Source organism: Balaenoptera borealis, assembly GCF_965194805.1.
Source record: "Balaenoptera borealis genome assembly, chromosome: 14".
Taxonomy (NCBI): Eukaryota; Metazoa; Chordata; class Mammalia; order Artiodactyla; family Balaenopteridae; genus Balaenoptera; species Balaenoptera borealis.
The window spans coordinates 12517542-12542485 of NC_138875.1; the positions used below are offsets into that span (position 1 = coordinate 12517542).

The 24944-nt window shown below is 44.4% G+C and overlaps 1 protein-coding gene across 8 annotated transcripts in view; it reads left to right on the forward strand.

The window, feature by feature from the left end:
- BCL2 (BCL2 apoptosis regulator) overlaps positions 1 to 24944 on the forward strand; it is a 184532-nt gene that overhangs the window by 91520 nt on the left and 68068 nt on the right. Inside the window, exon 3 of one of the 8 annotated variants that reach the window (XM_082353778.1) lies at positions 16755 to 18125. The exons of 4 other annotated variants lie outside the window; for them this stretch is intronic. In XM_082353778.1, coding sequence (XP_082209904.1) covers positions 16755 to 16955 — 201 coding nt within the window. In that variant the 3' untranslated portion in view covers positions 16956 to 18125. Of the gene's footprint in view, positions 1 to 13125; positions 13207 to 16293; positions 16534 to 16754; positions 18126 to 19632; positions 19675 to 24944 lie in introns of those variants that run through there. 3 more of the 8 variants (XM_082353782.1, XM_082353784.1, XM_082353776.1) reach the window with 3 other exon arrangements.

Sequence of the window (24944 nt, forward strand, 5' to 3'; positions counted from 1 at the left end):
ACTTTGAATGTCCGAAATGTCTTTATTTTATCTTCTCACTGGAAGGCTTGTCCGTCTGGTACAAAGAATTCTAGGTCAAAACTAAATTTTCTTCCAAAGGGTGAAGCCATTGCCCTATTGCATGCTGCCTCTCAGTGTTGCTGCTAGAAGGCTAAAACCGTTCTGATTCTTGATGCTTTGTACCTGACCTTCTTTTTCCTTTCTCCTGGGACCTTGTAGAATCTTTTCTTTCCCCCAGTAGTCTAAACTTCACAATGACTTTCCTATGTGGGAGTCTGTTTACTTGTATTATACTGGGCAATCAGTGTGTTCTTTCAATCTGTTGAATGTGCTTCTGTTAGCTCGTCTTTCTTTCCAGAACTCCTATTATGTGGGTGTTGTACTTTCTAGACCAGTCCTCTAAATTCCTCCTATTTTTCTCTCCTGTTTTCCATCTCTTTATCGTTTGCTGTCTTTTGGGGCAATTTCTTCAACTTCAATTTCCAACCTGTCTATTGGGTTTGCAGTTCTGTTATTGTTTTAAATTTCCTCTTTTCATCTATAAATAGTTGGGTTTTTTTAAGCATTCTGTTCTGTTTTCATGTGTGTGACATTCTCTCAGCATTCTGAAAAAAAAAATTATTCTCTTTTGAAATTTTCTTCTCCATTCATGGCCTCTATTTCCTCCTTGTTGCCTTTTTCTGTTTGTTTTGAACTCTGTCTTCCCTTATAGAGGCTTTCCTGGCATGTCTGGTAATCCTTGAGTGTCTGGTCATGTTTAAGAGTGAAGAACTAATAAGTTTATTGGAAGCTCTCAGGATGTGCAGGGCTTGTTGACTTTGAGCATTATCATAGAATAACATGATAATGCCATTTGTTGGGGAACTCCTAATGTCAACCCCTAAAGTCTCCTACTGAAGAGCCTACAGAGATGGTGAGATTCTCCAGGGAACACCCTTCCAAACTCTCCCCTGGACGGTGAAGCTCTGCCTGTTCCAGTGCTGAGAGCTGAGGTTAGGAATCAGACTGGAGAGGTCAGCGTTTAATATACATATTTTCTGCTTCGTTTGATGTGTGGCATCTCCCAATCCAGGAACCCTGTCTCCAGAGGCCATACCTCCAGTTTTACCCGTTGGGGTAGAGGCTGCTGCCCAGAAGGGTGGAGAAGAGGAGGGGATCTGGGGGTCTGGGGATATAACTGGTTCTTAAATGGCTTTCATCCCATCTCCTCATTTTAGTCACTCCTCCCTTCCCCTCCCTTCCCATTTCCAAAGGTAACTAGTGCCTTCTGTTCCTGGACCCTTTGAGCATCTGCTACTTGGTTCCTAACTCTCCTTATTCCTAGTTTAGGACTCTGCCTCTTCTGTTCTGCTGGTTCTCTTACCACTTGTCCAGCTGTTTTCCATCTTCCAAAATCTTACTGCTGTTACCCCTTCACTTGTTCTTCGTGTCCTTCCGGGTTTATGTCTTTTAAATGGTCACTTTCTCTAGTTTTAGTGAGGTTTCAGAGAGACCAATGTTAGATACGGTGTGTTCAGTTCTCTGTTTTTACTTGGAAGTCCCGTGTTACATTTTGGTTGATTTCCTCAAATCTCTTTTTCCAGTTCACTAATTCTATATTTGTGTCACTCTACTGTCTAACTTTTCCATTGAGTTATTTTTAGTTCTATTTTGTTCTTTTTCAGGTCTGCTATTTTCTTTTTTTATTTACTCCTATTATTTCATTATGGTTTTTAGTCTTTCTTTTTATCACTTTAATGATTTTAAGAAATCTTATTTCGTAGTCTGTTTCAGATTGTAGTATTTTTCCAGTTCTTAGATTTTACCTTAAAAAATATTCTCTTTACAACTGTCCCTCATGGTAGTTAATTCCCTTATGTGTGTGTGTGTGTGTGTGTGTGTGTGTGTGTGTGTTGTCAAGTTCATCTTCATAGAGATTTCCCTTCTATGGGAATCTTGTAAGTCCTGAGTTGTGAAATCGTCCCTATGTAGTGGTCACGTATTTGTTTATTCTGGTGATCAAAGGCATTTCGATGGTCCTGGAATTGTGTTTATATTCATTGCTTGTCCCACCCCCCCCACATACAGATAATGTAAATTCTGATTCTACAACTGAATGTGGTTCGTGTTTAGGGTTTTGATTTCTCAGAGGCTCCCTAAGCTCTGGATACAAGGCAATTGTCTGCTCTTCACCTTGAGGCCAGCAGGCTGTGTTTTGGTCCCTTTTTCATGGATGGGGTGACTTTAAGATTTATGAAAAGGGCTCCGTCCTGCCTCCCTCCTTCCGCCTTATGCAGGACCAAGGCCACGTCTCTTCATAGGCATTAGAATCTAATCACTATCCCCAGATCCTCAAGGGCATTTGTGGGGCTCTGAAACTCCCTTGGACCCCACAGAGTCAACTTTTTGTGAAAGCTCTGGCTTCAATTTTTCTTCATTCCTGGAGCCTATGCTTTTCTCCCTTTCTTCTTTCCTTCTAGGCTCAGCATTGTGATTTTTCTTGAGAATTTCGTATCTTTGTAGTGGAAAGGAAGCCATCAGCCCAAAGTTTGCCATTTTGCTGGAAATAGCTCAACATCCACTATTGAGCTAAATCTAGAATAAATAAATAGATTCATTAAATTAAACTAAAACCTGGAATTGACTGTAAAGGGCCAGAGATTGAAAGGTTCTTAGAGATCTCTTCATCCAACCCTAGCATTTTATTTAAGGAAACTGAGGCTCAAAACTGATGAAACCACTTGCCCACAGACACATGGCCAGTTAGTGAAAAAGCTGAGGGTAGAAGTCGAGGTGGCCACTTCTTTCTCACCACGTCACAGGGAGGAGCACTGTCGTCTAGCAGCCAGCACTCATCTGCTTGCAAGACTCCCCAGTCTGATGATGGCTGTGCCTTAAATCATGGTGAGATTTTGGGAAGGACACATAGGCCATTTGTGTTGGTTTTGTCATTTTAAAATCTTCTGGACTGTAAAGTAATCGAGCTTATAGAATCACTTAAGTGGTTTATTCCTCTCCCAATTTTGTCTTTTGTTTTTTTCAAAGAAAAATACCTTTTTCCCTCTCCTTTCTTCCTTTTTTTTTTTTCCCTTTTAGGACCCAGTTCAGGTTCCATCATCTCCCAGAAACCTTCCCTGCATCCCATCGAGGGTTTTTTTTTCTTTCCCTTCTCTAACTCCTTTTGAAATTGTCATTTGAGCCATGTGATTGGCACCAGATTACGAATCTGTCCGACCCTGTTTAATTATCGAATGTGTATGTGCTTTTTGTCTCCTCAACTAAATCGTAAGTGCTAGTTTGCAGAAGCCATGCTTATGTATCTTTACCATTTCCCAAAGTGATTTTCGTGATTAATTGATGAGGAAACAACTTAGAGGAAATATGTTCCCTGAGATAGAGCCTGGGTTTGGTGTCAGGAAGCCTGGATTCTGCCCCTTTTCTTGACATCAGCTCCCTGGTGAATTTGAGCAAACCGTCTTACCTTGTATGGACAGGCCGCTGTGGTCCGACAGTACACGTGTAGATAGAGTGGTCATATAATTTATCGTTCAAATGGGGACAGTTATGAGAGTGAAGGGGGAGGCACTATTAATAATTTTGCAGGGACAACAGGTGTAAACCGGGACTCTTCCTGACAAGCAGGGACATATGGTCACCTTATGTCATAGATCACCTTGAGCTCTTCAGAAAACTTTGCACAGCTGCTGTCAAAATACCAGTCTTCAAATAAAAATATTATCATCCCTTGCAAGAGCTTTCCTCCACCAGCATGACTTCACAGGTAAGAGAATGTTTAGTTTTCCCAGACGTTCATGTTTTCTCAGCTAATTTCCTGGCCTTAAGTGCTTGTTATAACTGAAGTTAAGGTAAATGATGGGTTCGAGAATTAGTGCTGCTAACAGACAAATGCCTTTATTTTCCATATCAACCCATTCTCTGTCCTGGAAAAAAAGAACAGCCCCGATTTTGAGAGCTCTGAGCCTTGTTTTCTTGGGTACTTTTGAAACATAGGATCTTACCTCTAGTACATCCAGTGATAGAGGGAAGGGTTATGAATGGCTGTTGGCCCTCAAGCCTGGATATGTCTTCATATAATGGTGTATTCGGTGGCTTAGCATAATAGGTGAAGTAGGTCTTTAAAAAGACACATTACAAACACCATGGCTCGCTAGCTGGCTTGCTTCTGCAGCTCCTGCCAGAGTGCTCTGTATAGAGTAGGTACTTCATAAGTGTTTGTTAGCTTGCAATTCTGAGGAACACTTGGGAGACAGTGGTGGCTAGTAAACTCACTTCCCAGTGCTGGTAACTCCATTCCCGCTTGTGCTGAGGGAGTACTGTTGTGGTTGGGCCGTGGTGTTGGAATGCAAAGACAAACAGATACTATCTCCTTCCTCCAGGATTTTATATCTGGAGGCAGCCTTGGAGCTGTAAACAACTAAGTCTAAGAAAGTTCAGGAGAAAGAACAATCAGTTTTGACCTGGGGTAGTCAGGTGGCATGTGAGCTAGGTTTGAAAAGTAAGATTTTACCCGAGGACAGAGTTGGGTGAAGACCATTTCACAGAGAGGGAATGGCACAAACAAAAACCTGTAAGAGTCCAATTGCTTGGCGTGTATGGAGAATCAGAAGAAGTCCTGTGTGTCTGGAAGATACGTGTTAATAGTTGGGATGTCCTTTAATGTCAAACTAGGGAACTCGGGTTATATCATGCAGACAACAGGAATTACATAAAGTTTTGGATTCGTGCAGTGATATCAAGCAACTCATGTGTTAGAATGATAGCCTGGTTGTAGGGAGACCAGTAATGAAGAGGCTTTGGTGTTCAGGAGAGATACCAAGGCAGGGGAGTAAAAAAGGAGGAGCCAGATAGGAGATAGAGAATTGGCAGTTGGTTGGATGTAGGGTTGAGGAGGAAAGAAGAACCAAACAGGACACCAAGGGACTGAGAAGATGGTGACCCCAGGACAAGACTATGGAAAGCTGGAGAAGAGCAGAGCTGGGCTGGGAGAGTGCCCTTGATTCCTAGGGAGGTTTTTGAGGAGATTATGTGAAATAGTACATGAAGAAACCTTGAAAGGTGCTTTGCATGAAATAAATGTTGGATAAACACTACATTGAAAGAAGGAGGGAAGGAAGGAAAGGAAGGGAGGAAGTTCTTCTTCTCTCCGCTCTGTGGGATATTTAGGGGTTTAGGAGATCCAACGGGAATCATGCACTGGGGCTCTTCCCATTAAAAAAACTTGCCAATTGTTTCATGTTAATTGAGCGTACAAACCAGGAGAGGACTCAGATAGAATGAAAGACCCGAATTGGTTGGTATCAGACTGAGGAGAGGTGGGCTTTGAGCCAGACTTGGAGGAAGAGAGGGCTGTGGGGTGATGAAGAGCCGCCGAGAAGGCAGGAAGGCGGAAGGGAACGCACCACCCATATGGAGAACCGGAAGGATGCCCATTACCATCAGAGGTGGTCTCACAGGTGGAGAAATGTCCTGGGTCAGCAATGGGCAGCAGGGGGCGGCGTCTTCCGGGGGGCGGCTGGGCTGTGGCTTACTTTGTGACGAGCCCACCCCGAAACTCTATCGGGAGGACCCTGGTTCTCTGTGACAACCCGTCCAATCCCTCCCCAGTTTTTTCTGACCATTTGGAAAAACAGCAGGGCAGTCCTCTGTGTGATTAGAAACTAAGTCACATCGACTTTTCCTCTTGAGCCATTTCAGGATAACTCTCCATAAATCCTTTTATTGGAAGTACCGGCCAGTACTTTGTCTTACAAAATGCCTTTTGGTTTCTTTGCCTCGGTCTTTGATATTGGGTAAATATTTTAGTTTCATGATTACGTGGTGTTTAGATGGCAGTGCATGAATTGGCATTACTAAAATTGTTTGCCTTCAGTTATATTACATCTGCTTCAGGAATGCCAGAAAAACATAAACATGACTTATTTAGTAAACTACCTCAATTGGAACATCTGAGAGAGAGAAGGCACAAAATCTGGCAGTTGGCATGATGTCTCCTCTTGACTCAGAGACTCTTGAAGCTGGGAAGTCCTTTGGAAGCCTTCTACTACCACCTTCTCAAACACGGTGCCGCCCATCCTCTTCCTGAATACTTTGAATGAAGGGGAGTTCTCAGAATGTGCCAACTTTTAGAAAAAAGCAAACCACAATTGGATAAAAAATTTTAAATTAATTTCTCCTAACACATCAGAAACTTTTTAAGTTGGCTACAGTATAAAATGAATGCAAGCCAGAAGTTACCTGGGAATATTTTTATGTGATCTACAACATTCCAGTGTTTGTTGGATGCAGTGCTTGTCAATAGCTTGTCTTTTTTGGGTGGAGGAAGGCTTTTTACGTCATCGTATCACATAATTTCTCTTTATCGACTATGGTTTCTACCACTTTGGTCTTTTCCCTTGGGTACTGTACCTTTCTTTGACATGGCTTGCAAGATGTGGCTGCATTTAGGGGCGTGATATTCACAATGGGTTGGTCTCTCTGTACAATTACAGTTGTCTGTAATTTTGGATTAAATCAGCCGACTGACATCTGGCTGTGTTTTTGCGGGCATCCATATAAACTTTACAAAGGGCCACTGAGATTAGCAGTTCTTCTTCATCAATGTTTCACTTATTCATCCCTTTATTTAGAAAACATCTGAGGCCCACTATGTACCTTTCCATTTCCGCCATTTCCTCTTAATTGGGGGCCATTATCAACTCTCACTGATACTACTCCTTCATAAATGGCTTTTAATCTCTGTCTTTGAGGACCACTGCATAATATCCTAAAACATCACTCATCATTAATCATTAAGTGACCCTTCCCACTTAAAAACTTTCATGGCATAATTTTTTAAATAATACATTTTTTTTGTTCTGATTACAAAAGCAAGATATGGTTTTTGCAGAAAATCCAGAAAATAGAGAAAAGCAAAAAGAAGAAAAAAAATCACTCATAATCTACCACCAAAACAGCAGCCTGTTGTTACTATGTTGGTACACAGCCTATAAGTTGTTCTTTTGTCTTTCCTGTTACTGAGAGCCTTCCCAGTCTGGTCCCAGCTTGACGTTTCAGCCTTCTCTCTCTAGTTGCTTCCTCTCTGGGGACCTGTATTGCCTTGCATGGGACTTTTTATATTTCTCTCTCAATGAATTCTTCTGATTCTATAAACAATACAGGTGGTTGTAAATATTTTTCAAAATATATATAAGAAGTAAAGTAAAAATTATATTTAAAAACATCTCAACACCCTGAAATAAAAACCATCGACATTTTGCAGACTATCTCATCATCTTCTGTTTATAGACGTGTGCCTGAGCACACACACATGATTTCCTATAAATGAGATCGTGGCATCCATGTGGTTTTTATGGTTGCTACCTTCTTTCATTTTCACTTATTTCTTTCCTCTCACTCCCTTCCTTCCTTCCACCCTAATCCCTCTCCCCCATGTTGCCAGTGTTATCAACCTTGTGTGTCATCCTTCTGTGTTTCACTCCACTTTACTCATATAATTATATCAAACATTTAGGTAGATAGATGGATAGGCACAGAAACATGTGATTTTGGTCGTTACCTTATAAAAATCAGGTCATATCATATGTCCCTCTCTGCATCTTGTTTTTTTCTCACTTCACAGGATATATTGTTGAAATTCCTCCGTTCTTTCTTTTTCATGACTGCATACTACTCCTTGGTTGACCATGGCATAACCTATTGAATGATTTTACTCCAAACAGTGCTGTGGTCATATGGGCATGAGATGACTTCATCAATGATGGTATTTTTGAATTTGGATAGATATTTCCAGATAGCTTGCTAAATGGTATAGCAATTTCTGTTTCCACTAGCAGTGTATGAAGTAGCTTTTTTTTGCATCCTTCTATGTGGCTGTGACATTGTCACCACCAAGGAGCAGTACCCCTAAATTGCAGGGAAGGATGGGGGGACAGGGTCCCTTTGAAGTCCCAAACTTCAAGACAAACATGGGGCCACAATAAGACCATCACAGTAATATATATAAGAGAATTCATTAAGAGGAGATTATGGTTTTCTAGAATTGGGTTCTGGGGAAGAAATATTTATGGAAATGAATCTTATGGCCTGAAGTGTTATTTTATGTTTAGGATGATTTTTTTTTAACCTGACAACATTTGGTTAGCATGGCAGCTAGAAATTTTCCTCTTGGCTTTCATTTTTTCTTTACAGTTTTTGGCAGAATTCAAAAGGTGAAACACATCACACACAACTTCTGAACCTTTGCGTTCAAAATACGCAGATGGGGGACTTCCCTGGCAGTCCCGTGGTTAAGACTTCGTCTTCCAGTGGAGGGGGTGCGGGTTTGATCCCTGGTCTGGGAGCTAGGATCCCACATGCCTTGGGGCCAAAAAACCAAAACATAAAACAGAAGCAATATTATAACAAATTCAATAAAGACTTTAAAATGGTCCACATCAAAAAAATCTTAAAAAAACAAACAAACGCACGTGGATGTATGGCAAGATGGGATCTGAGTAAGAGTTCTCATAACATGGTTTACATTTCCAATGCTTTAAAAATAACCGTCCATGTGGTGTTAGAAGTCCGCAAGCAGTGGGTGGGTTGGATCCTACAGACCATCTCCTGAGCTGGGCTGTTTGCTGTACCTGCTCTCCTCCAAGATGGCAGCTCAACCCCTCTCTTCCCTCCCCACTGCCTGTCTTCCTCTAAGTCTGGACTGTCTGGTGCTTTCTACTCTTATCCTGGATGCCAAGGTCTGCCACCACTTCTGTTGTCCTTCTTGCTTTTCTTCTTCTTTTCCCTTCTGTCCCTCTCACTTTCCCACAAAGAGGCTTGGCATTTGCAGCCAATGCCTGCCGTTGAGATGGCGCTTTGAGGCCAGCAAGCCCCCACTCCCATATCATTTTTGATATAACCTCAAGGTCATTGGCCTGTGTTAGCTGTTTCCATCCCTAATTTTTCTGTTGATAGGCTCTCCACCTGACAGAAAAGTTTCTCCCAGCACCCCCCCTTTAATTTTTTATCTAACATCATTTTGGGACCTTGAGTCCCTGAGAGCCTGAGGCTTCCCTGTACTTCGAGGTAGAAATAGATTCTGTCTCCTAGAGAATTCTGACCAGCCTGTTCTGCAAAAGAATGTTGGCTCTTGGTGTCCCACCAAGAAAAAAACCTCTGGATTAATGTGGGTTATTAGAGTTGCATGGAGAACAAACGAGGTGATCTAGAATCCAGTTCTATCATTCTTCAGTATAGTCTCAATGTCAGGGAAAGTCTTGAGTAGGATTCTGGTTTTAACGTCTTAATTCTGAATTTACTCACCTTTGTGGATTAGACAGAGCATAAACATTATTTTGATAGTGTATGTTTGTGTGAGTGTGAGTGTGTGTGTATGTGTGTGTGTGTGGTTTAATATGTACAACTTGGCTGAATGCAGTAGGTCTGTGGTTTATCTTTTACTGAGAACTGCTTTCCCCCCCACCTTTTCTAAGAAAATGCTAGTTTCCTAAACTAAAGTCTTTCTTTTGAGTTTGTTAGCAGTGAGGGGTGTTGTGTGAGGCCCTGTCGGTGATACTAAGATCAAACAATCCCCCAATTCAGGTGACTTTCACACAAGTCATAGTGACTGAAATAGTATTGAGCATGTGATGCTGGTGTGTGACATGTGAATATTTGTCAAGAAAAGCACCCAAGTCACTACAACTGGCTGCAAGAGTAAGTGATTTGCCTGTTTTACTGTTTTTACATACATTTTTATTTGAGAATCTGAAACCAACCTTTATAGTTTGGGGAGGGAAAGTAACATATTCAGTCAGCATGAATCTGTTTACCTGCTTTTCCCTTTCACTGTGTGTAAGAATTCAGGTCACTTAGTCTTAATCAAGAGCAATGTATAAATTAAGGGACATGTATCTTAACAAGTTTGAATGTTCTATATGTTCTTTCTCTCTCCCACTCCCCCTTCCTGCAATTCCTTTCCACACTTTTTCATCCTTTTTGTAAAGGTAGTAACCTATATTTGATAAGGCTTGGAATTCAGACCTGAGATACCTTGGTCCCAGTTGTGGCTTGTGGCTGCTTATCACTATGAGACTCACTGTCTAGCCTTGCATTTCTAATCTGTAAAATGGAACACCCTAATTCATGTGCCCATTGAAAGCATCATAACTTCCTTCCCTTTCCTCCTTTCCATTGGAGAAACTCGGAATTTTCAAAACTATTAAATTCAGTATTTTTAGGGCCACTTAGAAGTTTCCTGTAACCATAGAGAGCAACTAGAAATGCAGTGTTCTACTCTCGTAGTCATTAAAATCCCCCACCCCCAGAGCGAACTGGTTACGTTTCTGATAAAACCTGTGCAAGGACCAGGAGAATCAGAGATGGTCTGTCCCCTGATTTTCATGATGTAAGAGCTTCCCTCTGGTACCTCGTAGAAGGGCCTTTGCTTGGCGTGGCTCTGCTGTGTTGGCAAGGGCGTCCTTAGCCAGGGAGAGCCAGAGATTGCAGCTAAGTTAGAGTAACGCCAAGCGCCGTGATATTTTACATTCAGGAGAAGAAGACTATGCCTGTCACCAACATCTCTTACTGTCAGGTGCCGATTTCACTGTATGTGTCTGAAGGACTAAAATCAGGCCCCATTCCCTAAAATGTAGACAGTAAGGGGTTACCAAAACTACAGTGTTCCACCAAAGAAAATTTTAGCGAAGGATTGAGGTGACCACTTAAAAAGCAGAGTTGGCTTAAAACTGGAAATAAAGGATGCCACCCACAGAGACTCCCGTGGGCTCAGAAAACCAGAAGAGGAAGGTTTGGGTGGGGAGAACAGGACCAGCCACACTCAAGAGGCAGTTTTCTGAGGCTCTGGAAGGATGCAGAGGAACTGCAGCCCACAGCGGGACGGCGGACACGCAGAGGACAGAGCAACGCTTGAGCCTAAGACTTGGTATTTGGGGCGAGGTGGAGAGAAGTAAAGAGAAGGGCCAGAGATTCAGAACCGGGTCAGGGAACAATCAGATCACGAGAGAGGACGGAGCTCGTGGGTTACAAGGAGTGACAGGCAAGGGCCCCGCCTTCAAAGTCGGGCTCAGCACGAAGCAACTGGACTGATTCCGAGGAGTCCTGCAGGAGTGAATGGCAAGAACTAAGAACCCGCCACCCGGTCTGAATGGCAGGGAAAAAAATGAACTGAGGAAAGCAGGAGGCTTAAGGGCAAGATAAGCTCGTTCTGAGACATATGACTGAACTGAAACCCAGATAAAATATTATCTGTTAATCCAGTATCTTTCATTAGTTAGAAGTTCAGTTTCTTTGTGTCTCATTCACAAAAGAGCAGTATGCATTTAGGGGAACACATTTGCTCCCGGAATCGCTGCTGGAAACTCCTTGCTGATGAGGATGTTACAGACTAAGGAAGTTTTAAGCAAACACACTGGGAAAGTGCGACACAGGAATGAAATCTGAAGCCAGCGATAAGATAATAAAGACTCAGTGCTAATGTTGCCTTCACTATTTTGTAAAAAATAAAAGACTGTTCTTCCTGGGCCCTGAGTCCACACTGCACCCCTCCCCTACCACCAAGGTTATAACCAGGGGGTGAGCCCCGAGGCCTCCATGAAAGACCTTCTGTACACTCACATCTGCCCTCTGTTCAATAGTCCAGGCCCTTCCAGGCCTCCCCAGCCTTCCAGAACCTTCCAGAATCTTCCCCATCTCCCCTTCACTGTCCACAAGTATACTTAGGGCATCCAAATCCTGGAAAACATTGCCTTTAACTCTGCTGCTCCTTTAGGACTACAATCATCTCTCCTCCCCATGTTTTTAAGCTTCTTAAAAGCTGGCTCGTCCGTCTCTAACTCCAGCCCTTCACCCCCTACTCCCCCTTCCCACCACCCCTCCCACCTCTCCAGTGGGTCTTCTGTTTCCATCGCTCTCCTGAAACAGCTGTCTTACAAGGGGATTACCAATTTCTGAGGACATCCAGAGCCATGCTGCTTTACTTTTCCGCAGCAGTTGGGACCCCAGGAAACATCCCTCTTGAAACACTAGACTTTCTTGCCTCTATTGCACAAGCCTCATTCTTCCTCCCACCTTGCCGAGCAGCCCATCTGACCAGCTCCCCAGCTTTTCTTCTTTTTTTTTTTTTAAATTTATTTATTTATTATTTTTGGCTGCATTGGGTCTTCGTTGCTGCGTGCAGGCTTTCTCTAGTTGTGGCGAGCGGGGGCTACTGTTCTTTGCCGTGCGCAGGCTTCTCATTGCGGTGGCTTCTCTTGTTGTGGAGCACGGGCCCCAGGCGCGCGGGCTTCAGTAGTTGTGGCACGTGGGCTCAGTAGTTGCGGCATGCGGGCTCTAGAGCACAGGCTCAGTAGTTGTGGTGCACGTGGGCTTAGTTGCTCTGCGGCATGTGGGATCTTCCTGGGCCAGGGCTCGAACCCGTGTCCCCTGCACTGGCAGGCGGATTCTTAACCACTGCGCCACCGGGGAAGTCCTCCCCAGCTTTTCTTTCTCCTCCTACTCGGGTAAATCCAGACGTGCGGCCTGGTGTCGGCCTTCTGCTGTCGCCCTCTCTCAGATCGCGTCTCCTCCCGCTCAGCCTTTCTGCTTGTATGCAGATGGTTCCAAACCCCCTACCTCCCCACCTGACAGTCCTCCCGTTTCCGTCCCATATTTCCGACTCTCTGCTGGTCACGTCCACTGGATGATCCATCACCATTTCCAACGCAGCTCTGCCTCTTCCTCCCCCAAACTGCCCCCTCGCCCTGACGTTGCCAGTCTCTGGTCACGGGGGCACCTCGTCCTGGTCCCACGTCTCAGCCAAGTTTGGTTCCACCTTCTCTCTTTCTTCCACACCCAAACCCTCTCAGCTCATTTCCTCCAATTCCAACTCTGTTCTCACGGTGTTGCTAGCTGTGAAATCCATGGACAGGCTACTAAATTCTTACTTGATCTGTATAAGCAGAACAGTTCTAGGTCAAGTGAACGTAAGTCAAACTTGAATCATAAAAACCGAAAGTCATGGCCCCTCACTCAATTCCCAGACTTGGGCCAGTTTACAGACCCAGGGCCCCTTGAACGAAGGGGAGGCTGGTTCCCCTTGAGGAAGCACCCTGCTACACTGCCCCAAATTTAGACTCTTAATTGTTCTCCCAGCTTTCCCCAAAGGGACCTACAGCCTTTCACCAGGGTGACGGCGTATTGGGAAAAAGGAAACACTAGACCTTTTGAGGACTGCTGGGTGTGGGCGCTGAGCTGACACTAATTCCAGGAGACCCAAAGCCACCAGACTCTGGGCCACCAGTGAGACCAGCGGCTTATGGAATCAGGGGATCCCTGCGCTTTTAGCTCCAATGCCATTCCCACAGCACTTTGTGTTCCCCTCTCTCTCCTGGGTGCCGCCCAGGCACCACTGGGACCTTCCTGTTCCCTGGCTCAAACCTTCCGCTGGTGCCCAGTTCTCTGGAAGAGGCCAGCCTTCCTCAGCTTGATCGTTAAAGGCCCTCCACGAAGAATCCCCCTCTCTCCCAGCCTTCCTCAGCTTGATCGTTAAAGGCCCTCCACGAAGAGTCCCCCTCTCTCCCAGCCTTCCTCAGCTTGATCGTTAAAGGCCCTCCACGAAGAGTCCCCCTCTCTCCCAGCCTTCCTCAGCTTGATCGTTAAAGGCCCTCCACGAAGAGTCCCCCTCTCTCCCAGCCTTCCTCAGCTTGATCGTTAAAGGCCCTCCACGAAGAGTCCCCCTCTCTCCCAGCCTTCCTCAGCTTGATCGTTAAAGGCCCTCCACGAAGAGTCCCCCCCTCCCCCAGCCTTCGTGGCTGCAAGTCCTCAAGCCAGTACCCTTCCCTGCACCCCCCCGTCCTGACGTACAGTCCCCCAAGCACCGTGCACCTCCCTTCTTCTCGCTTTGCTCTTACACTGTTCCGTACACCTGGAATTTCGTTTCGGCTCCCATCTCTGGATTTGTGTGGTACCATGCCCCCTTTAAAACCTTTTTGCTCCACTTTCACTCGTAACAACCAGGGAAATGAGCTAAAAAGCGTGGATGGATTAATTCACCAGTGTTGGGGACAGGAGGAGTCCCTCTACGAGTGGGTTGTTAACAATCTTCATACACAAAAGATTGCCTTGTTTGTACCTGTTCTTCGGAGTCAGCATTTCTTAAATCTGCTCAAGGTGAAAGGGAGTGCTTTGTGTTTCAAAAAAAAAAAAAATCCTATGGGAAGCACGGAAATAAGAAATGTTCACTTTGTTTAATGCGTGAGTCTATTCCACGACAGGTGGCTTCTCGACGTGCACAAATAAAACAGAATTGGTCGGTTGAAACCTATCAGCAGCGCAGACAGGACAATGGCCAGGCGGCAGGCCCAGGAGCGGATGGGGAATATTTACTTAGGTCTTCAGTTCTTCTTGTTAAGAGTCCCTCTAATCAAGTACCTTCCCTGGGATGTGAAATCAACTGCCAGCGTCTTTGAATACTAGTCTTTTTTTTTTTTCAAGGAAATTCCCATGCCAGTTTTTCTCTTTCCAAAGTCGAGGTTAGAGTAACCAGTGTCGGTGGAATCCATGCAAGCCTGAACATCCCAAGTTTCCTTTCAGACTTTTATTCAGTGTTTCCAGATCTCATCGTCAAAACTGAAACAGCACAGAAATTAAATTGAAAATATTATAAATCCCAGGGATTTTTTTTTTTTGATGCCAAGTAAGGCAGCGCCACCCTGGGGAGCCTGTGCAGACTTTATGGTGAAGGCAGGACCTCCCGGTGATGGACTCACTCCCCCGGCGCTCTGGGGGACCAGGCAGCCTGGAACCCTTGGTGTGCCCTTGGGTTTTCAGAAAATCATGTAATTCTCCACGCAGCATTAGCCCTTGACCATCTTTGAGTTATTCTTCTCCTTTGACTGATGTGACTTGGATCCGTTGCTGGTTTCCTTCCCGCTTCTCTGACCACTGCATTTCCCTTTCCCTCTCCAAACAGTTATGAAGCATTCATGGAGCACCTATGGGGTGGGAGGGGTGGGGGGCAGAACCACGCCCACTTGCAGGGACGTATACAAGGATGGATGAGACCGGCCCCGCCTCCGCCTCTGCTTCTTCCGTCCTAACGCTGAGCATGCGGAGTGATCCCCGCGCCCGTCCCTTTTTCTCCTTTCCTGTGCCTTCGCTCCTCCACAAAGGCTTTTGTTCTCATGGCTTCCATCATAAAACTATATCCCCAGTCCGAGTGTCTCATCTGAAGTTGAGTATTCTATTTCCTCTTGTTTTCTCCAAAATTCATTGGGTCCTTAGGACAGCCCGCTCCCCATGAGCGCTCTCTGCCTCTGTCAGGAGTGGCATAGGTTTCCTTTTTTTTCCAGACCTGAAATCTGGAAAGCATCCTCCGTCATACATTTCTCCTCTGCACCCAGGAATCAGCATTCAGGCTTCCTCTGACCCACTCGTTGATTCTTTCCTCTTTGCCATTTCCACTGCCTCCCTCCTACCTGGTCCTGATGGCCGCCCAGCTGCCTGACCCGTCAGTGAGCTCTGCGCATCCAAACCAACATTCCTTTCTTTAAATGCCATCTTATCAGTGTTCCTCTTGTTAAGTGGCAGAGATGATGTCTTACTCTTTTCTGTCTCTGACAGCATCTAACTCACCTCCTTGCACACCGCAGGCACATAAGCAACGCTTGTTGATCTCTTGTGGCAAAAGCATAGCTGCCTTTTAGTTTGTCAGCCTCAGCTTTCCGACCTTCTTTACCCTGTGGAACCTCCGAAGGATGATCCCCGCGGTGGCAGAGTCCCCATTGTCGTAGCTTTGGGGGAAGTGCAACATGGCAGACAACAGTGAAATGGATCCACAAGTTGGGAGATGAAATCAGAGAGAGCAGTTGAGGAATTGGAATTATTTGATATGGGAGAAAGAGAGATGGTGAGAACTTACAGGGGGAAGATTTTGGTGCCCTGGCTCTCTTGAGACAGTGGTATACACACCAATTATGCGTGTCCTTTACTACTCAGCCCTGGACTGTCTGCCTTGTATTGCCCGTGTTATTCCTCTTATCTTGGCTTGTGTTAGAGGAGCACAGACAGAGCGCCAGGGTCACCACGGGATGCTGTTGGAGGGCGCGGTCCAGGACGCCCGGGGGTTGGGATGGCCGTGACCGAGCACATCTGGAGGGGGAGATGTGGACACAGGGATGGAGGTGAGGTGACCCAGACCTCCTCCTCCAAGAGGTTAAGCTTTCATTGAGTCAGACCCAGAGACAGCAAACTGTAACAGAAGAGGCAGAGGGGAGGGAACAGGAGGGAAGTTACAGGTTCAAAGTAAGTGACGATTTCCAGGGAGAATTGTCAAGCCCCGAAACGAGTTACGGAGAAAGATGTGGCCTCCTCTTTCCTGGAAATGCTAGAGTCGGAACAGACAACCTCTTCACAGTGGCCTGAGCACCAACTTCTCCGGAGGCCTGAGGATGGGGAAGAGGACCTTCTGGCTCCACATTCCCACAGCCCACTTATCTGGATCGCTTGGTTGGCTTTGCAGAGTTAGCTGGCTGCAGGCTGCTGCTTACTCAACCACAGAAGTGAAATTTGTTACTGATGAGAAATAATAAAAGATCTTTCTTTTTCTAGACTTCCTCTATGGGTGTTGTTGTTTTCTTTCTAAATGGGGGAGTTTCTTTTGCTTTTCTTCCTTTCGTGGCATTCAAATTTAGCTTTTGTGTATACCCTGCCCAGTAGTTCAGAGTAAGTTGATGAGAGAAGTCAACCCAAAATATGATGGATTCTCACCATTTTCTTCAAAGATGGTGTGTGGAGTGTGTGTATGGATGGGAGAAGTTAGGCTGAAGATGTTCGAGAACTCACCAGCATTAACAACGGAGACCTTTGGTGATGTCAGAAATGTTATCTATTTCTTTGACTCAACAACCATTTATGGAGTACTTACTCTGTGCCCTGCACGATGCTTGCCAGTTTCAGAAGAAACAAAAATGCATGAGACCTGATCCCTACTCTCAAGACACTTACAACGTAGCAGGGAAGATAAACTGTGTTTACAAATCACCTTATGTATTACAAAGAGAGGATTATTCTGGTTCAAAGGAACGCTGTTGTAAGGGATGACATCATGGTAGAATTATAATAATCAATTTGAAATTCTACTTTTTCAACCTTTGTCATTTCTATCTTGGATTAGTCTGATTTTTTACCTTTTTTTAAAATACATTTATTTATTTATTTATTTTTGGCTGCGTTGGGTCTTTGTTGCTGCGCGCAGGCTTTCTCTAGTTGGGGCGAGTGGGGGCTACTTTTCCTTGCGGTGCGCGGGCTTCCCATTGCGGTGGCTTCTCTTGTTGTGCAGCACGGGCTCTAGGGGTGCGGGCTTCAGTAGTTGTGGCACGCGGGCTTAGTTGCTCCGCAGCATGTGGGATCTTCCCAGACCAGGGCTCAAACCCGTGTCCCCTGCATTGGCAGGCGGATTCTTAACCACTGTGCCACCAGGGAAGTCCCTGATTTTTTACTTTTTAAAAAATATTATTTCTGAGTAAGTAATAGATTCACATGGTTCGTACATGGTTTGTACACTGAAACAATTTAGAAACATTTTTATTGATGAGTTTCACTCCCACCGAGTCCCCATCTACCCCAGTTCACTACCCCCTAACTCCCTTGACACAGGTAGTTATGTATGTTAATTTCTTGAGTACATATCCAGTGTCTCTTCATGCAAAATAAGTATATATACATATGTATTTAAAATTTTCCCTTTTCCTACATAAAAGGCAGCCTTGTTCTTCACTTGGCCTGTTAATTTATCTCTGTATCTTGGAGACTGTAGCATGTCAGTGCATCCTTTTTCTTTCTTCATGGGTAGGCTACTACCTTCATAGTATGTCACTGTTTGGGGAATATCATGGTGGTATTCATTATCTATCACTGCATGACAAGCTGCTCCAGAACTTAGTGGCTTAAATTAAAACAATGGTTTTATTTATTCACAATTCTTTGGTGGGCTATTTGGACCGGGGTCAGCTGAGTGATTTTTCATGGATTTACTCATATGGATGAGGTCATCTGGGAGTTTGGCTGGGCCTAGATGGTCCAGGATGGCTTCATCCACATGTCGGTGGTAGATTCCACCACCGGCTGGATTAGGTGTCTCCAGGAGACTAGCCCAGGCTTCTTCCCATGGTGACTGGATTCCAAAAGCAGAGAGGGATTATGTCCCAGTAAAAAAGGGCTTGATTATGTCCCAGTAAAAGAGGGCTTATGAAGACTCTGCTTGCAGCATATTTGCTAATGTTCCGTTACCCGAGCAGGTCACAGGCCCAGCCCAGCATCAGTGTGGAAGGATCTACCCAAGGGAGTGAACACTGGGAAGAGGGACTTGTTGGAGGTCATCATGTAACTATCTTCTCCACGTGTTTAATTAACCACCCCTAGTGATGGGCACCTGGTTATTTCCAATCGTTTGGTACTACAGATAATGCCTTAACAGATAACATTGTTCATCAGTCAATTCATATGTGAGCAGGACACATTACCAGAGTGTTGCTGCGGCAAAGGGTAAAGGCTTTTTAAATCGTCTCTCTATTCTATTTCTGTGGTGTTATTTCTCTGGTTATTTTAAACTTGTATTCTTCTGTCACTTGTGTAGGAGCTTTGCAAATGTGAAGAGTTCAGATAGGAAATACGTATAAACTGAATTAATTAGAAACTCATTCCTAAAATAAGAAAAAGGACAAAAGCTAGACTACATATCAAATAATTTTGAATAGAGTAACATGTATTTGAATGAATATATCTATTATTATAATACTGCTTTACATTTCTGTTGTGTTTACAGTATAGAAACGATTTGCTTATAGTGTCTCACTTAGTTCTCACAATTCTATGAGTTGAAAGCATAATTGGCCCCTATATATTATATCAATATATCATGTGTGTGTAGATATAACATACATATATATTTATATTTCTTTTCTTTTTTAAGACTCAGAGAAGTTACACGACTTGCCCCAGTAGCAGGTTATAGCCAGGATATGTATCCAGCCCTGTGACAAGAAACTTGACCTCTTCCCATGAACTACCTCTCTTTTTGTAGGGACTTGTGTCATGTCTTAGCTTAGCCTCAAATGACATTCGTTTGCTCCACTTGTTGATTGCCACATTAATACATCCCAATCACATGAGATGTCTTCTCAGGAGGCTCTTTTTTAAAAATTGGAAATAGGTCATTTCTAAGTTCTGAATACTTGGGAAACATCCCTCAAGTTTTCTCTTGTTTTGCATGTGACATCGTTAAGTTGAGAGCTGCGTTTCCTGATCTGAGTCACTAGTAAATCTTGAAAGAGGAATTCTTTTTAAGCTCATGTGCTTGCTTTCAGCCTTCAGGAAAGAGGAGGGAGTTATTTTTAAATAAAACCTTGTCTTGGCCCTCCTGCAGCAGACATAGAAAGTAGACTGTTGAGGTTTGTTTTTTTTTTTTCATTCACACTCAGACGTTTTCATAGGGGCTTGGTCACGGCAAAGTGGGCCCCACGTACAAACCACCCACTTCCCTGAAGCTTGATTGATGAGCAAAGCTGTTCTGCCCAAGGGCAGCCTGTGTGCCGGAGCCTGGATGATGACAGGTCCGACATGCCCAGATTTTAACCCAGGTCTCTCGTCCCGGGGCTTCAGGCTGCGGGCCAGGACGTTTGTTCTTGAGGCAGGAGAGAGGAGGAAGGATCCAGATCGGGGAGCAGGGCAAGCTGCATGGACCAGGAACCACCCCACATTCTAGAATTCCGGAAAACGTGGCAGCTCAGGCCGAGGTCATCGTTGTCGAGAGAACTCCTGCTGGTGCCGGGTGCCAGGAAAAAACCTGCGGAACTGTGATATGCAGGTGAGTGGACGGATGCTTAGGCCAGGCCTGTGCAGATAGGAGGGGGCCCCCGTCTGACTAAGAATCTCTGCACATCAAAGAGAGGCATACACTTCAAGGAAGAAAGAAATTTGATCCCAAGTCAACGGAACCTATGACGGAAGTTTGGAAATACAGCCAAGCAATGACACTGTAAACAGGATGCGTCGGGACCGTGTCTTTGCACGTTTGCCTCCTCGTTGCATCCAGCAGAGTGTCTGTTATAGACTCCACATACGTGTGGAATCCCCAAATGCTAAGGTTCAAAGTAACCTTGGAAACCATCTTGCCCAGGCTCCCCATTTTAGAGACAAGTAAACTGAGGCGCACGAAGGTTTAGGTAAACGGCTTGGGGTTGCTCGCCTGGTAGAGCCAGGTCTTCTAAATCTTAGTAAAGTTGCGGATTGTGCTGCCAACGTTCTAACGGAAGTTAAGGGAAGGAATGAGTAAATTAATTTCCTTTTAAAAGAAACTTACTTAAAAGTTACTCATGCATTCAAGTCACATAAAATGATCCACTTAATTTACCTAAACATCTGTTGACTGTAGAGATCACTCCAGCAGGTACATCCTGTCGGGGGTGGTGGGAAAAGGGGGGTTTAGAAGGATGAATTGGTTAGTGTCTTTTGTTTTTGTTTTGTTTTTTTATTTTTATTTTATATTGGAGCATAGTTCATTAATAATGTTGTGTTAGTTTCAGGTGTACAGCAAAGTGATTCAGTTATACATATACATGTATCTATTCTTTTTCCAATTCTTTTTCCATTTAGGTTATTACAGAATATTGAGCAGAGTTCCCTGTGCTATACACAGGGAAGTAGGTCCTTGCTGGTTATCTATTTTAAATATAGCAGTGTGTACATGTCAATCCCAAACTCCCAATCTATCCCTCCCCCCTACCGTTTCCACCTGGTAACCATAAGTTTGTTCTCTATGTCTGTGAGTCTATTTCTGTTTTGTAAATAAGTTCATTTGTATTATGTTATTTAGATTCCACATATAAGTGATATCATATGATATTTGTCTTTCTCTGTCTGACTTATTTCACTTAGTATGATAATCTCCAGGTCCATCCATGTTGCTGCAAATGGCATTATTTCATTCTTTTAATGGTTGAATAATATTGCATTGTATATACGTACCACATCTTCTTTATCCATTCATCTGTCAGTGGACATTTAGGTTGCTCCCATGTCTTGGCTATTGTATACAGCACTGCAGTGAACATTGGGGTGCATGTATCCTTTAGAACCATGTTTTTCTCCAGATCCCACTCCTAGGCATATATCCGGTTAGTGTCTTTTGAAAGATCTTCAGGAATCTGGCTTTCAAGACATTTTGACCATCTTGTAGAAAGTCTTACATGTCAGTGTTAGGTGAAAAAAATGGACTTTTCTTAGAGTGATTTGTTATCCGCTCAAGGTGCAGCTTGCCTGGTGGGGAAAATTCAGCCCGAGGCTGAGCATTGGCTTTGTGCACTGTAGTGAACCGGATATCAGTGTAGCAGGCGGAGCGTAAGTCTTTAAGGAAGAGGCCCCGATCTTGCACTTGATTCCTCTGCAGTGCGGCAGGCTCACTGCCCGCTTCAAGCAGAAGATGCCTGACTTGTTCCAAACCCCTGCTCGATGGGGCTCAGGGCTCAGCGGATTCAGACATTCAGGCGAACGCCACCCCTTCCTTCAAAGCTTGGTTTTTCTTCCATCACGTGGTACACTGTCAATTTTCTATCATCTTTGGCTCTTGACTGTCTGGGACGGCAGGGAGAAACTTTCGCAAGTGCCTTCACAGAGGCATCTGCCAGAATCTGTTGTCAGGAATAAATTCTGACACCTGACAAAAGAGTGACTAGACTAACTTTCCTCTACCAGGGGTAAGGGGTAAGTCGTTATCTCCCTTCTTTGGCTATAAATCAGGTGTTGTTCTGCCAGCCATTGAGAACATTTTAGAAGCCCATTTATCAATATCTACAACACTGCCTCATATTTGGTTTCCTGTGTTGTAAAGAAAAACCTGCGAATAACTAAAAGTAGGGATTCCAAAGAAATGTGGGTTCTACTTCGCTAGATTTGGTGTGAGAGGCTGTGTAACTCTAAGAATACCGGTAGTGGTATCTATCTACATTCTAAGAATTAGGGAGGCGAGGTTTGTACCGAATTAAATCACCCTGTCATATCTGTGAGGCTTCCTGCAGAACGAAGGCAAAAAGAAACCCAAACAAACAAAACACGAACATATTTGAAAACAGTGAGATATGTGCTTCCCGAGCAGTAAAGATCTTGAAACGGTCCTTGAAAATTTCCTTGCAGACCTGCTTGCTTGCTTGAAAGATGCTTTTTTGTGGCGGGAGGGTGTTGTTTTGTTGTTATGTTTTGGTTTTGGTTCTTACTACCATGTTTACCCCGTGTGCGGTTGCAGATGTCAGGGTTTTCTTGATAACAAGGGGAGGGGAGATAAGATGCCGCTGCCCGCAGCATGGGGTAGGTGGGACGAGCCCAGCTAGCCGTGTGCGTGTGTGTGTGTGTGTGTGTGTGTGTGTGTGTGTGTGTGTCTGTATGTGTCTATCTGTATGTATGTCTGTGTGTGTCTGTATGCGTCTCTGTCTTGGTATGTGTGTGTGTCCATGTGTCTCTGTGTTTGTGTGTATATGTATGTGTGCTTCTCTGTGTGTCTCTGTGTGTTTGTGTGTTCATGTGCCTGTGTGTATCTATGTGTGTCTGTGTGTGTCTCTGTGTGTTTGTGTGTCCGTGTGTCTGTCTGTGTGTCTCTGAATGTTTGTGTGTCCGTGTGTCTGACTGTGTATGTCTGTGTGTGTTTGTGTGTCCGTGTGTGTCTGTGTGTGTGTTGGCGCGGACACAGGTACCTAGGATTTTCAGGCTAAACCTTCCTTCAGCATCACTGTTCTCTTTTCCTCTAACTGAAACTACTTCACTTTGTTGTGAAAGCAAACACAACGACTTCCTTACAAAATAAAGACCAAATAATCTGAAATGCTCAAATAAAATCTACCTTATGACCCAATATTAAAAACATAGACATTTTCCGTGGAGAAATTCCCACCCCAGGCTGAGGAAGACAGGCCAGTTTAGCTTGAGTTTCTTGATTGTTTGTGCTTCTTTTCCACCCCCTGCCCCCATTTGCCAACGAAAGACGCTGTCTCACCAACTACACATCCCACCTCTCCATATCTGCCCGGTAATGAACGGCTTTCATTTGAACTTAACATATGTGGTGGTGATGGGGGAAGGATGAGGATGAGAGCTTGAACGCGACATTATCTTATGGAAGCTTTCCTCCCTGCCTCCCTCCTCTCTCTCCATCGCTGTTCCTGTCGTTACCCTCGCTTCCCAGACGTGAGCTTGCAAAGGCCACCCTAGCAGGGATCGCCAGCTCACAGGCGGTGTCCCTCTGAGGCAGCCCCCAGCCCCCCGCCCCCTGCTAGGAATTTCACAGAAAGTTTGGCAATGGTTTGGCTTCCCAATGCATCCTGCCTGACTGCCGCAGAAGGTGGTACCACAAGAGCTCCCAGATCCTGAGTTCTCACCAGATGATGGTCACAGTGCTAGGGCCTTGCCTTGCACTATCTCAGTCCCGAAAACCGCGGGCAGGTACGGGCATTTTCCTCATTTTCAGACGAGGGGGCCGAAGCTCAGAGAAAGTGAATGGTCTGCGGCCGATGGCACAGCTCCGAAGGGCCAGCCTGGGGCTTGAGCCCAGGGTAGACGCTGAAGGCCAAGCTCTCGTCACTGCAGCATCCTTGGAAGAAGCCAAGCACTTAGGAGCACGTTCAGGTCTATTTCAACCCTTATGAATTTGGCAGCCACGTGTCACCAAGCCATAACTTTCTTACCTGCTTCAGGAAAACGTTACTTTTTCTCACCTGGTTTGATATCGTCATCCTATTTCCTATTCTAAGAAATCAAAACAAGGGAAAGACAGATTTGAAGAATTGTTCTTGGCCACTTCTCGTTGTGAGGTGCAGTCTGGGAGATAGAGGTTAGATGCTAAAAGATTGGGATTATATGAATTATATATATTTATATTTAAATATATATATATGTATAAATGATTAAGAAGAAAAGTTGGTGCAACGTGGAATTAAGAAATCCAAGAAGTACAGGAAATCCAAGCCAAGGGGAAGTCATAGCTATAATGCTTCAGGTTCATCTGTGCCCCAGCCTTCTGGAGGGGCGTTTGTATTTTACCCCGTGTGATAAAGGCCCATGTGATTCTTTCTTGCTGCCTGAGTTAACTAAGCATCTTAACAGTACAAAATGCTCAGCTCTCATTAGTTTTCCATTGGCTCACTTGACTTTGATGATTTCATTTGAAGGCCCCAAAAGACCATATAGAGGGAGAAACAATCACATTATTTCTCTTCCTCCAATATGTGTATTTCAACCCCTAATGATGCCTTTCAATCAGGAAAAAGGTTTTAGGAACCAAATGACTAAGTTACACAACTAAACTTTCCCCCTCCTCCTTCATTAATAATTATTATTGACTCTTTTCTCGGCTAAAACTCATTTCAAAATCTGCACAAATGAACTTTTTCCATAACTGAACCTTTTAAAGGATATATTTGAAATATCTTGAAGCCTAAGGGAATAGCTTCTAAACAAGTGACGCATTGATTTCCTCTTACCCTGAATTATTTCTCGCCTGATTTTCCTGAGGTTGTTCCTGAAACATTCTTTGTGGTTCATTAAACACAAAAAACAAGCCGCGTACCAGGTCTGGTGGGCAGTGGAGTGGAGGTAGTTCTAGGGGTTTTCATGGAGCGTAGCTTTTGTGGGGGAAATAAGACACTTGGACAAATAGCCGAAAGGTAACGTAGAGAATTGTCAAGTGCTGTCATTTTAAAGCTGATCGTTACAGACCTAAAAGCTGGTTAAATTACAGTTTTATTGAATGCTAATAACGAACTATTACTCCCCTCCTGCACAGAATTTCTTAAACTCTTTACTTTCTCTGGCTTATAATTACGGTGACCACTTTTTCCATACCAAAAATTAAGACACGTGATCTGACAAAGGATTCTTGTACCACTTCTAGGTGTGAGACCACCCATAGTTAGATTTTTTTTTTTTTT